The sequence below is a fragment of the Heliangelus exortis genome, chromosome Z, assembly GCF_036169615.1.
Source record: "Heliangelus exortis chromosome Z, bHelExo1.hap1, whole genome shotgun sequence".
NCBI classification, from domain to species: domain Eukaryota; kingdom Metazoa; phylum Chordata; class Aves; order Apodiformes; family Trochilidae; genus Heliangelus; species Heliangelus exortis.
The window spans coordinates 29,819,844-29,834,412 of record NC_092454.1 but is presented as its reverse complement, the minus strand read 5'-3'; the positions used below and the strand labels follow the sequence as shown (position 1 = coordinate 29,834,412).

At 36.1% G+C, this 14,569-nt stretch overlaps 2 protein-coding genes across 17 annotated transcripts in view; both read right to left on the bottom strand.

Moving 5' to 3' along the window:
* Positions 1 to 14,569, bottom strand: part of NFIL3 (nuclear factor, interleukin 3 regulated) — a 513,505-nt gene that overhangs the window by 370,306 nt on the left and 128,630 nt on the right. The gene's annotated exons all lie outside the window — the stretch shown is intronic.
* AUH (AU RNA binding methylglutaconyl-CoA hydratase) overlaps positions 1 to 14,569 on the bottom strand; it is a 159,943-nt gene that overhangs the window by 55,223 nt on the left and 90,151 nt on the right. For 12 of the 16 annotated variants that reach the window (XR_011723392.1, XR_011723393.1, XM_071731449.1 and 9 more), the window contains 3 exons: positions 10,772 to 10,959; positions 9,054 to 9,104; positions 7,260 to 7,307 (listed from right to left, as the gene is read on the bottom strand). Coding sequence is in view for 14 of the 16 variants with exons in the window: in XM_071731449.1 (XP_071587550.1) it covers positions 7,260 to 7,307; positions 9,054 to 9,104; positions 10,772 to 10,959 (287 nt within the window). In the remaining 2 variants the exon portion in view is untranslated. Of the gene's footprint in view, positions 1 to 3,017; positions 6,405 to 7,259; positions 7,308 to 7,343; positions 8,501 to 9,053; positions 9,105 to 10,771; positions 10,960 to 14,569 lie in introns of those variants that run through there. The other 4 variants (XM_071731447.1, XM_071731443.1, XM_071731445.1 and 1 more) reach the window with 3 other exon arrangements.

Sequence of the window (14,569 nt, the reverse complement as noted above, 5' to 3'; positions counted from 1 at the left end):
TCATTTGGAACATTGTGCTTTCTTACTCTTGCCTGGAAAAAAAAGGTCAATAATTGAGAATTTACTCTGCTTATAACCATGCTGATTTAAGCACACAACTGTATGCACTATCATACTGAGCACAATGGACTGAGTCACTTCACAAACATGCAGTTGCTGGTCTATAAAAGGACTAGATTTTACTTGTTCTGTTTAACTCACTGGCTGAACACTAAAAATAGTTGGCACAGATTTTTCTCAGGAAATTCAAACTTACACAAGCAGAGGGAAAACATTGCGAATGAGATGCTGCTCTGTGCAAAAATTCATCTTGGGTAAAACTTTGAATACTAAAAATAAATCTTGTTTTCAGTTCTCACAAGAAGGCTTTTCTATTTAATTCTGAAGATTTAAAGTAGTTGTTAATCATGTACTGTACACAGTACTAAGCAGGAAAATGTTCAGTTATTTCTGAAACATGTTATTTTGAGGCTATATTTGAATCTTCCATTTTACGTGATGAGAGTTATGTCACAAAGTTAATCATTCCCAGGATGCTAGCATTCAGGCTAATGAAAAACTTCTTGTGCAAGCAGTTATTAATCAGTGAGTATAGCATTGCATAATGCTTTCTGAAGCATGTGTTTTGTGATCAGAGTACAAGGCTGCATAATACAGCGAAGTGTTTATGCCGTATGCTGACCTTTTCTAAAGCAGAAATGGAACCATGTGATGCGCCATTCCTGCCAGCAGTTGCTTATTGCTAATAATTAAGTTTGATGATATGAAGAAAAACGAACTTGTGTTACATTAGAGTTCTAAAAGGAAGAAGCTTTGAAGTTTTTGGCACTGTAAAGAGCAAAGACGGCCAATTTGGCTTGGCTACACTACCACTGTCCATTATAGGCACCACCAATCAAAACCGGAATCAAGTGCCCTACTCAAGAGGTTACTGGCATTTGTGTAAAGGAAAACATGTGCATCATTACAGGGCTGCTGTATTATCCAGAGAGCATAAAGGTCACGGGAACAAAGCAGCCAAAAGTATGTTTGGTACATCAGATCTCTGAACATCACATTAACATTTTACACTCTTGTGCAATAGTGCTGGTAAGCAGCTATTACTTAATTTCCTACCAGTATTACCCAAAAGCATACTTGTGAAATACTTCAGATAAGTGTGCTGTAATTATACAAAATACAAGAACATGTATAGGAGAAAAAATTTTTAACTCTAAAAGCATATATCTGTGGAGATGTGGTTTTAATGAGCTATTTTAGCAATGAAAACAATGTTTTAAAAGCTCGTATGAACAACTATAAATTTATGTGCTGGAAGTAGAATGGACATACAGACATACACACTTTACATATTATGCATATACAAACACAGCATAAGCAAAAGTCTGTCCTGCATACTGCTAATTTGTGCTTCTCTTTTGGCAGAATTGGGCTGCAGAGCTGGAATAACCAGCTTTGTACGACTGCTTTAGCACAGCCTACTATCCTGGGAGCATAGTTATGCCACTGCAGCTCCTACACCACCTCCTCCTTAATTTGCTAGGGTTTCCTTCCACTGATGAAAGCCTAACTACGTTGGGGAGAGAAGGAGGTAGCCAGGCTACGTTAAGTATTACCAATTGTTAACAGCAATTCAGTTCCATCATGGAATCTACAATACGTCACCAGTGGCTAAGTGATTTCTGATATCCCTTGCTTACTTTAAGGAAGTATTTTCAAGCTTAACTAATAATACTAAAGGGTAAAGCACTCACAAACTGACACATTTAAGACTACATCTATGCAAGCACTCAGGTGACCAGAACCTCTATGACTCTAGTATTGTATCTACATCTCAATAAACTAATTTGTTGACTATATAATTAGAGTGGGAAAGTTTCAACAGGAGTAACTGAAAGCACCCAGTGACCAGGTCACTCCTGTAGGAAGGTTCAGTTCAGGTGCAGAGAGCAGAAACTGGGTTGCTCTGGTGTTCCATGAACCCTTCAACCAACGAGCAATTAGACAGACATAGGGGCTGCAGAATAACCTTTAAGTTGTGTTTTTTTTTAAATTATTGATTTGTAGAAAAGTTTAAGAATCCAAAATGAAGAAAGGAATTTTGTTCCACACAAAGTGTAAAAAATAACGTGTCCATATGTTCACTTACGAGCTGTTAACTTAGGCAGAACACTTCTCATTACACCATTTTTGTGGCTCCTACCTTCTTTTGTATTTAGGAATCATGTTTGGCTGTTGTGAGCTCTACTCATAACTGTGGTAGAATACTCAGGTAATGTAACCAACCAACACAGAAAAATCCACTTTGTGGAGCTACTCATAAAGATATTAGAAATGACTGTGCTGAAGGGAACTCTGACTTAAACATGCAGCCTGAACACAGCCTAGAAACCAGGTATTCCTAGAACCACTGCTTTTTAGAAGTGTGCTCCTTGTCTCTCTCCTCCTCTCATCATTACGTGGAAGAAGAGGCTCATCAAAAGATGACAGCTACAGGACAACATGAATCACAGATTGAACCCTGAGTGGCAAATAGCTGGGGATACTTGCATACAATTACAAAAACAGGTCAGCTGCAGACCAGCTTTGAAGAGAACAGTTCCAGCAATGCGGACTTATTACACAAAATCAGAGTCAGACATTTTTTGGCATAAACATACAGATTTATTACTTATATGCGTAATTTATATGTAATTAAAATGCAACCTTCACAATTCTATCCTTAAAATCAAAATTTCAAGCTTTGTTTTTCTAAGCTGTATGAAAAAGACACATTTTTAAAGAATTTGTATAACTAGCATCAGATTTTCTAACATGCTATAAAGAATGGAGCTAAACACAGTACCACAGTATCGTAAGTCCCTTATGCTTAAGGAAAAATGTTAAGTCAATTAGCAGTTGCTAGAATAAAGAAGCAACAACTTACTGTATAAGTTACTAAAAAACAAATGAACTTTTCCTGTTCTTCTAAAGTAGTTATAATGTGCCACAAGAAAACAGCAACACATTCTCATCTCTTTAATGTTACAAAAGCTTTATTAGCATATGCTTCTTAAATTATCATCAAAGACCAATAGTCACTAGCCAGAACTTTGAAGTGTTTATTAACATACATGTACAGACTATGCCTTAGAGGGTTAATGTACTATTTTGAACTCAAGTAGTAAAACAGGACTTAGCGTTGACACAGACTGCTCACACCCCCTATAATAAATTCTTTTAACCTACTTCATATTTCTTCCCATGTGAATGAGTGTCCTTGGAACAATTATCTACTAGATAAAATTTGAAGATTAAATCTAAGCTAGACTTATTTAAGAGAGGTGGAGGCTGATCTTACAATCTACGACAGTTGTTGATTAATGAGCTGCTCATGATTGCAGTAGGCCTGTCCAAACTGCAGAAGCAAACGATAATACAGAACTAGGAGGAATGTGCTATCTGGATGCCACACCTCTGTTGAAACATAGAACTCACTTCAACTACTGCAACATTTGCTCTAGCCTTGAACTATCAGATGTGATCAACACATGGTAATATATGTGCATCTCCTTGCTCCATGTCTGCTGCTTCTCTGGCAGAATTTCTGTGTTACAGAACTTACACACTGTAATCATGTGTACTTGTAGCAGTTATGGTAAATACTTTGTGGGGTTCAAGGTCTTTGCTGGTAATGCTGTTGCAGAAACCAGTTTTAAACTTCTTGGAGTAAAACAGCACAATCACATCCTGAGTGGGGTTAGTCTTCTCTGAGAGTCTGAAGAACTTCATTTACAAGCAGACATATGCATACACATACGCAGGGATATGATGTGTCAGTAAACACACAGATACAATGCATAATGAATGCATTGCACAAACACACTGTAATCTGAACACATGAGGAAACTTCTATTCAATTCTGCCCCAAGGCTGAAACTGAACATGATTTAAATCTATGATAAAAAAGTTATGCTATGTAATCTTTGATGATAGTATGATCATTTCTGATTATACCCTTGGGAAAATTTAAAAAACTTTCCTAACTTTGCTTATAAAATATCAACGTTATCAAAGTGAAAACAACCCATACAAATTTCTAAGTGTTCCCTGCACTGTAATGTCTGAGATCCAGACTCAGAGAAAACAAAAGCCAATAGAAAATAAACAGAACAAACAGGCATGAACAGAAAAACTAGTCTTTGTAATACTTCAAAACACACAAGAGGAATTTCATTACCTTTACCTGAACAGAATTCCCCCTTCCATTTATCTGTTTGCAATTATTCTCCTTTTTCCCATTTCTTGAGATAATTGTCTTTCCAGAAGTGTGAAGAAAAACAGTATCTTAAAATAAATATATCTTCCATGATCACTGTCATGTTTTGGGAACACTGACTATATCAGCCTCACTAGACAACAACAAGTCCTATGGTTTTTCAGCAGTGTCATTAGGTGCAAGAACAAAGCCAAAATCCTACAGTAAGACATCAAAACACATCTTCTTCAATGTGCACCACAAAACACCAATAATTTTCAATTATTTTTTTTAAGTTTGTAAATAAATCCTCTCTCTGATCTCAGTAGAAACCTATTCAGGGATTTGCATCTATGGAAAAAGCAATGGTTAAAAGCAGTCCTAGAAAAGCATGGATATGGACGTTGGTTAAAGGCACAAATCTACACCATCTTATGTTCACAGTATTTGAAGTTATTACATTGTTTTAAAATAGACATTCACAGAAGCTACTTAATCAATGCTTGTTAGAAAAAGAGGCAGCTCAGTAGCCAGACTGTTTATCAAAGTTATGAAACAGAAACCCATCAGCATAGACTTAATATTTTTTCTACTATTAGCATAATTATTCCTACTCAGTAAAAATGAAAATGATACGTTAGCATTTCAAAAACATCATAAAATGACCCCCTAGTCTTTATATAACTATCAAAACAAGCACTGGCACTGTATTTGAATATGATTGTGGATGAAATGCTTGACTCAGCAAGTTTACCAGTCAACAAAGTGTATGCCCTACTAGTTATTATCAATTTACATGTAATGATATGTCTCAATATGAATTTAAATGATATGGATATGGACAATGACCACAGTTATTGCTGCAGAAAAAGCAGAGCATGCACAAATTTTGTGAGCCAGTGCTAACCAAATAAAACCAAAAAACCCCAAAAAATATAACAAAAAAAAATTTGGTTTCATGTGAAAAGACACCTCTGACTGCTAAGCTATGTTTATTTTCAGACAAGTTAACAAGAACAAGTTTTTACAGAGGTTATTTCCAGGTTATATGGCATATCCACAGCAAACATACAGTATGAGTCACAAGTTTTCTCACCTTGTAATCTATTGGATTTCTCTCTCAGTGTATGAAAAGAACACTGAGGTTGCCACAGAACAAAGAACACTTCAATATCATCCCCGTTGTATATAAATATAGATTGTCAGGAACTGTAAAACAAATGTTCTAAAGCTTAAGAAAATTCTAGTTTCTTTAACAGTGTATTAATCGCAACCCTACCCCACATTCTTCATTGCAATCATCAAATATTTAAAATAACTGGAGGATGTGAAATAAAGTTCCTTCACAACAGTGTTGTTCAGATAATATGTTGGAAGAATGCAAAACAACGCCATGTTTAACTTACAAGCATGAATCATTAAAGGCTGCTCTTGAAAATTTCTTCATTTAACACAATTAAGTGAATGTAATGGCAATGACTTAATCAAAAGGATGCCATTATATGCTAAAGCTGATTTAATTTTATTTAGAATAGTGTATGTCAGATAAATAATGTGTAGCATTTTACAAACTACAGTCCTTTTTTTTTCTCTTAGCTTTATTAATAATGTACATATTTGGGTAGAATACTCAAATATACTTTTTACTGATATACAGAGCAATTTTAATACCTATGTTGTACAATTTCTTATTTTGGTGGTCAGTAGTAACTTTTGCTTTGATAAAATGATACAGCAGATTTATACTTAACATCACATACAAGTTCTGTCTATATGAAGAATTTACAGAGCATTTTCAATTGTGGAATGTCATGTTTCACACATATGAAATTTTTTAAGTCCTTCATGAGCCTATGGCCTTGACAATAAATACAGTTAAATCTTCAGAAATTGTAACAAGCATGATTTGAAACATATTTCTATTTGGACCCAGTACAAGTATGGAAGGACACATTCAAAATGTTGCAACATCAGTATGATTTGCTTTTACTTTCATGGCTGTGATATTCCAGATGAGTATGCAAAGTACAACTTAATGTTCCTCACAGCAGTACTTTTATCCCCTGTATATTAAAGGCATCAGCTTCTTTTATTCTCCCTTGTAGCGAGGTGGTCTCTTCTCCTTAAATGCAAGAAGACCTTCAATTCTATCTTTTGTTGGAATAGTCTGCAATGAGCAGAGTAACAATTCCTTATTCATATTAAAAATAATACTAAGGAAAACATTTTCATACAAATCCTAATTCTTTTATGCATCCAATATGCAACATATAATATAACAGAAAAAAAACCCAAAACCTAAAATGCCTAGTCAGATATAGGAAAATACCAGGCATTTCAAAGGCACAATACAAGGCTAAGAAATTATTTGGGAGAGAAGGAGTAATTGTGCTCCAACAGATGACTGTGAGAAACTCCTTAGGCTTTGTTTTAAAGTTTTTGATGTGTTGTTTTGTTGGGTTTTTGGGGTGTATGTTATTAATCAGAGCAATAAGCATCTAATGCTGATGCTTCTCTTTTCACAATCAAAAACTTGTCTTGAAGTCAAAGAACATACAAACTCATTTACATAATTCTTATGTTTTGCTGGCAAAAAGGTTTGTCTCAATCTTCTGGTGATTAGCAAGCATGCCATTAGTGGCATGTGGCAGTGAAAAGCCTTTTCATATTTTTTCATGTTAAACAAACAAACAAACAAACAAACAAAAAAAAAAAAAGCAAAAGTAAAGCAGTTCTTGGACTAGATGCAACCCAGTGTATCACTGGCTAGGTATGTCTGGTGTATGTCTTCACTACTTCCACTCTAAAAATTTTGTCAGGGACATTTTTCTGTCCTAAACTACATCTTCTTCTTTAAGTAACTTACAAATACAGAGCAAGCAGAATGAAGGTCTAAATACAATGCCAATACATGTCTAGAAAAAAATCACAGAGCAACTTCCAGTTGAAATTCTGCATGTTTTATAACATGCACCAACAAAGCCTGTTTTCTGGGTTTTTCCATTTAATCACAGCTACATACCTGAGCGTAACAAGCTTCTTCAATTGCTAAACCTGTTACCAAGTCGACCTGAGGAAAAAATATGAGTTTTTTTAAAAGTGTCTATTTGCCTACTTATTATATAATATTACTTGACAGCTAACTTAAATGCTGTGTTTTGATATGCCACACAGAAAATACTTCAGCGAAGTTCTAATTTATTTTAACACAGAAATGCTACACTGCCATGTGGTGAAACTGGTTAGTATTTCTCTAACAGTTTCCTTATTTGGTGAAAACAACTAGTATGTGATACACTGTCAAAACAATGTATATTCTTCACTACTAAAAAAACCATGACTACTACCATGACTAAAAACCATGAGCTACTTGCACAATTGTAATAATTTCATTTACGATAGGAGAAATTACTTAGTTTACTTCATGGTTACCTAAGAATTATTCTGAAACTAGTTATCTTCAAAATTTTATATATGAGCATGATGCCATGCACCAAATTAAACGTAAATTCATGTTCAAAGAGATTTAAAATTTAAAAGAGGCCAATGGCCTTCTTGCATCACCCTTAAAAACTATAAACATGGGGGCTTTTTTGAAGCTGGTCTGAACAGCTGCAGCATTTACCAGCTCTCCACATGGCCACTGAAGACTGTGGCCATGCATCACGAGCAATTTGTCAAGGGAATATAAACTATAGGACAGATTATCAAAGGAAGCTGTGAAATCTCTGGCATGAAAGGTTTGTAACAACAAACCATTTGGCTTGATTGGTTTCGATACAGTAGATCTTATCTTGGGGTCTGAAGTTTGAATTAGATGGTCCTTCTAACCATAAGTTCCCTAAGTCTATAAATATAACTTTGACTTTCTGACTCAGTCCACTATACTTGACAAATACATAGTATAGCTTTTGGTATTTCAAATCTTGGGTAGCACTGCAACAGATCTTGAATTCCCTAATTACTTTCTGTGGAAACTTCACAAACATACTCTGCAGAACAGCATCTGAGTTCAGTTCTCAGGCCAAAACTTAGTGGTGGTACACTTAGCTCAACTCAATTACATAACTGTCTGCTTTTGAGACTTTAAGAAAAAAAGGACCATATAAAAATTTGTCTTCCTGAATTCAAATATTGCATGTGGTTTGATCCCCTTTCCCTTGTCCCATGTTGAGCTATAAGCTGTCCTGGTGCAGACCTTATGCATGTGCTTAGCTTTAAATATGAATAGTCCTGTTGAGCTCACTGAGATGATTGTCAGGTCTGAAGTAAAACACATGTCCAGACATGTTTAGGGCTGGATTTTAACATTGTTTAAAGGTAGGTCAACAGTGTCCCAGAAGTCACATCAATCAGAATCAAATATGAAGTCAGACTACAGATAAAATTTTAACACCAGCCTCTATGAAACTATGAAAAACAAACAACATGCCTTTCAACCTTTATTAGTTACTAAACACTGAGAGTACTTACAGACTTGAAAGAATAAGACTGAGGTTTTTTTCCACCTAGCATTTGAAATACAACTTTTTCATAGTAGTTCATATTTACTTTCTAGTATTAATAATAAGTAGAGTGCATTACTCCCTGACAGTCATAAGGTTTCTAAGCCTTGTTATGAAAATCACCATGAAGTCTAGTCCTGGAAGTCTGAGGCATAAAAAATTGCATTTCATCTATAAAGATTTAATCAAACTTTGGATTTTGAAAGACTGCAGTCTGAGAAATTAAAAACAGTTCTAGAAAAAAAATCAACACAGTACATCTGCTGCCAGCCTGACTTTTGGTTAATTTTATGAAAAGTACAGATCCTTACCTCCATTCCCTGATTGATGGCAAGTTTCGCAACTCTCATTGCTACTGGTCCCTACAATGAAAGAAAAACCTTATTTACATATCATCAACATCAACAAGATTACCCAGTGAAGAGTCTGTACATCAATGTTCTTATATCGGGACCGTCTAGACTTTGGATTTCTATTAAATTTATTGTAAATATGTCAAATATACTAAATTACATCACTATACTAGACACTTGCTTCCAAACCAGTAAGTTTCAATACTGAGGAAAAGTGAAAGCACACTGTTTTCAGAAGAACTTAATTAAAGCAGTGTGTTTGGTTTATGTTTCAAAGGTGCTGAACATGTCCACTTTGTCAAGCTTGCTCAATTCCCTATAAAACAAGGCTCAGAATGGCCAACTTAAGAGACACTATTAGAGGTGTTTCCAAGGTCAGTCTTATGTCTGTGTTATCAGAAATAGGGGACAGGTGAAAACATGTGATAACTAAAAAAAATTAATTGATGTAGCTTCAAACTTAAAATACTCTACTGGAAAGCCTACACTGGTCAAGTAATGACATTATTCCACGACTGACTGAGGTTCCTAGCAAGCAGAGTGTTTTTCAGCCTCTTTCTCCAATGTGCTGCAGGACAGTGAGACATCTTTGAGAATATCTCAGTCCTGTGTCCATCTACCAGCACCAGCTTCTGAACATTGAAACATTGCTTTAGAGACATGGCCTGATCCTTTGAGAAAAGCAAAATGCTTTTGAGCTAGTTTCAATGAGAAGTTACAAATATAAATCAACCTTTCAGAATCACTGTATGCTAAAATTTTTACTTTATTTTTTCATGTTGGTCCTTCTGTGAGGGTATTCAAGACTCAAATAACCAAAGTTAAATGCTGTATGTGACCTGTAACTTCTCATTTTCAATGAGAAATTTTAGTTCTACATCTGTGATCCAATGGAATGGTTTACTAATTATTTTCTTCCTCTGTGTCCTATGAATTTCCTTCCCGAAACACTTCACTTGAAAAGCAGGTTTATCAAAAGCTCCAAACTCAAAAGCCTGCTCTGAACAAACAGCTTGCAGTCTATAGCAGCAGAACAGGTAGTAATTAGCAGGCACAAAAACTCCAGTAATGGTCACACTTAAACTTCTTAATAAAATTTTCAAGTTCTAAAACAAAGGAATTCAGAAAATCCTATTTCATTTTTCTTAATGAAAGAAAGATAGGATGTCACTTATCATGAGTGATTCTTTCATCAAGCTTAGACACAAATGACAGAAAGGAAATTTTCCACTAGTAAGTGGGTTTTGCTTTAATACTCAAACTAAGTTTCATATTTTCAAAACAGGAAGTACACTGAGCTACATACACTTTCGTATGGCCCTTTTTGCCTCTCTTCTGAAGTGTTAAACAGCAAGAAAATAACTTACTGAGAGTACTGCTTTATTTAAAAAAAAAACAACTCTTGCACTATTTTATGTTTGAAACTTGAAAGCCAAATTACACAGTATGAACACAGAGCATATCATGACAATACAAGGACTGGCAGTTTTTTTGCCTCATTGTGAAATAATTACCAAACAACACCACAAAATACATGAGAGAGAAACCTTCTGATTGCTCTCCTTGTAACTGGAATGGCTTTTTAATACAGAACTTCATGGCCATTTTTCTTAATACAGCTGGTTCTTTTTCAGTTTTAATGCTTTGTAAAAAATAAAAGCAAAATAGTTTTTTACCTGAGGTAAAAATTCTTTTGCTAGAGCTAATGCTCTTCTGTATGCAGCATCCCCTGCTTCATTTTGTTCTACCACATGGCTAATCAATCCTATTGATTTTGCTTCCTCACCATCTACAATACGTGCAGAGAAGATTAGTTCTTTTGCCAAAGACACTCCAATTGTGCGGGGTAATCTCTGTGTCCCCCCTAAAGTTTGGAAAAAGAAAAAATACAAGTATTAGTCTCCCATCCACTTATATCACAAAAGTAGATGTAGTTCAGTTCAAATATATGATTTTTTAATGCCATAAACAAACAAATAAAAAACATGATCCAAAGAATTCCTAAATGCCTTCTTCAGTTTTAAAACTATATCTCAAATGAAATCAATTGCTGTTTCTTAGAAAGACATGTAAGTAAACGAAGAGGTAACACTAATAGATTCTGTTCAATTGCAGACAAGTTATCTTATTTATCTAAGACAAAAGCTGAAAGAAAACGACTTGCCAATAGTTGCCATATCCAAAGACTCTGCTTCTTTTTACCACCTATATTTTTAATAGTATTAATCAGCACAACTTAAACATTATATATATGTATATATATACTAAAAAAGAATATATAACAAGACTGTAGTCCATGCTAAAATTTGCATATGTTATGAATAATAAAGATTTATACAAAACTAATACCACCAGACATGCTTCTAAAAAGCGATAGTATTTTATGTTCTTTGCTCTATGCTATTTTTGAAATCTTAAGGCCTGATTATAAAAATTAGTGAATGACAAGTGTGGATCAGCAGCGAAAGGCACCTAATTTGAGTTAGCTCTTCTTAAAATGTTAAAAACTCCTTTGTCAGAGCAGCATTTTCAGGCCACTAAGCAGTAACCATCTTAACCACCTTAATTTATCTTTATCTTTGGCAAGTTGCTGGGAACAGGAGAGGTGCCTGAGGACTGAAGGAAAGCAAATGCCACTCCAGTCTTCAAGAAGGGCAAGAAAGAGGACCCAGGTAACTACAGACTGGTCAGCCTCACCACCATCCTTGGAAAAGTGATGGAACAACTCATTCTTGATGCTGTCTCCAGACACATCAAGGACAAGAGTCTGAAGGAAGGGGAAGTCATGTCTGACCAACCTGACAGCCTTCTATGAGGATGCAAGTAGGTGGATGGATGATGGCAGAGCAGGAGACATGGTCTATCTTGATTTCTGTAAGGTATTTGACACCACCTCCCACAGCATCCTTGGAGCTAAACTGAAGAAGTGTGGCCTGGATGATTGGGCAGTGAGGTGGATCAGGAGCTGGTTGAAGGACAGAAGCCAGGGAGAGGTAGTCAGTGGGATGGAGTCTTCTTGGAAGTCTGTTTCTAGTGGAGTCCCTCAAGGGTCAGTACTGGGACCACTACTGTTCAATGTATTTTCTGATGACCTGAATGCAAGAATAGAGTGTACTATCAGCAAGTTTGCTGATGACACAAAACTGGAAGGAGTGCCTGACACCCCAGAAGGCTGTGCTGCCATTCAGAGGGACCTGAACAGACTGGAGAGTTGGGCAGGGAGAAATTTAATGAATTACAACAAGGGCAAGTGTAAAGTCTTGCATCTGGGAAAGAACAACCCCAGGTACCAGTACAGGTTGGGGACTGAGCTGTTGGAGAGCAGCATAGAGGGAAGGGACCTGGGGGTGCTGGTGGATGGAAGGATGACCTTGAGCCAGCAATGTGTCCTTGTGGCCAAGCAGGCCAATGGCATCCTGGGGTGCATTAGAAGGGGGGTGGCTAGTAGGCTGAGAGAGGTTCTCCTTCCCCTCTAGTATGACCTGGTGAGGCCACATCTAGAATATTGTGTCCAGTTCCAGAAGGAACAGGAACTGCTTGAAAGAGTCCAGTACAGAGTGACCAAGATGATGAAGGGAGTGGAACATCTCCCTTATGAGGAAAGGCTGAGGGAGCTGGGTCTGTTCAGCTTGGAGAAGAGGAGAATGAGAGGTGACCCCATCAGTGTTTATAAATATGTAAGGGTAAGTGCCAGGAGGAGGGAGTGAAGCTTTTCTCAAGGGTGACTGACAATAGGAAAAGGGGCAATGATTATAAACTGGAGCACAGGTGGTTCCATATAAATATTAGGAAGAATTTTTTCACTGTGAGGGTGACAGGGCACTGGCACAGGCTGCCCTGGGAGGTTGCGGAGTCTCCTTCCCTGGAGATGTTCAAAACCCACCTGGATGCATTCCTGTGTGACCTGCTATAGGTGCCTCTGCTTTGTCAGGGGGTTGTAGTGATGATCTTTTGAGGTCCCTTCTGACCTCTAACTTTCTATGATTCTATGAACTACATGAACCAGACAGATGAAGATTGCTTAGCTGGACTAATAACTAACTTTCCAGAACTGACAAACGAGAATGTGGCATTAATCATTATACAAACTGAAGAAGTATATTCAGATCACAGAACCAGATGTTTGTATGAAAGAAAACTGAGGAAATGGCCTTTGTCCAAGAGAAAGTATTTGAAAATATACAAGCTCTACCACTTTGATGTGGACCTGAAACAAATACTCAATTTATGTTGATAATCTCTAAGTAAAAATCTCTTCTGAAATAGATATTTCTGCAAGAACGTGCTAACATATTCTATAAATATATGTATGTATGCAGGAGAAATATTTATAGGTTCAAAGGAAGGTGGTATAAGATCGGATAAGAGTGTGTTCATTTAATATAAAAAAGTTTAATTTCCACTAGATAATGATGAACTGAGTACTTTATTAAAGCCATTTAGGTCTCTTACTGATGTTTCCTTAAAATACTTCATATACATGTCTGAGATTCATACACTGACTGGAAGCACAATAAATGTTTTGCACTTCAATGATCCAACTTTTCAACAATTTGTTTTTATGAATAACAAGCTTCAGTACTACTGTATTAAAACAAACCTGTCTTTGAGCATACTACATCATATAAAAATGAAGGAGTTTTGTGGGATTTCTGCATTATATATTTCCAGATTATTGCAAAATCTTGATGTATAACAAAACATATTTTCTGGGCTGAAACTGAAGGAATTAAAAAAATTGCTTACACTCATAACAGTTATAATAAAAAGTGTCAAAACCCGACACCAGTAAATACTAATAATGTGAATTCTCTGTGGTATTCTCTGTGGTCCTACCACTCTGAGAGGTCTTTAGCAAAACTGTCCAAATGGTCAAGGTAAATATAACAGAAGAGCAACTCCTGTTCAATAAATTATACTAAATCTGCAAGCTGTACAGTTAGACCAGTGACTGTACTATGGGAAAATATTGCTAACAACATAGAGAAAGCCTCCACTTGGGGATATTTTAATGCAAGTGACAAGGGGTGATACAAGACTAGAATACCCTTGTAAACTACTACAAAACCTGAAGCCTAAGCCTTTCTATTAGCCTCACTGTTGGGATTCACAGAGAATGCTGAAACTGTTGCTGCCAAACTCTGTATCAATAGATGTCATAAAATTGTGAGCTGTGTTTTCAGGAAACTCTCTGATTCTGATACTGAGCTGTACCACACCATCAGCACTAACAAACATTTACTGACTTTTTGATTTTAAATGCTGAAAAGGTCTTTTAATTTCTCACCCAAAGAAGCTGTCACACCCTAACTGAGGTCTGTCCTTACACATTTTTAAGTGTACATAAGGACTTAGCAAGTACCTAGCCTGATTCTAGTTTAGTGACAAATCATCCCTTTTACCATACTAATGGAATGTAGAATTGGCATACGAATGGAATGTAGTCTGGCATTTGATTAAAGAAAACTGTTCAT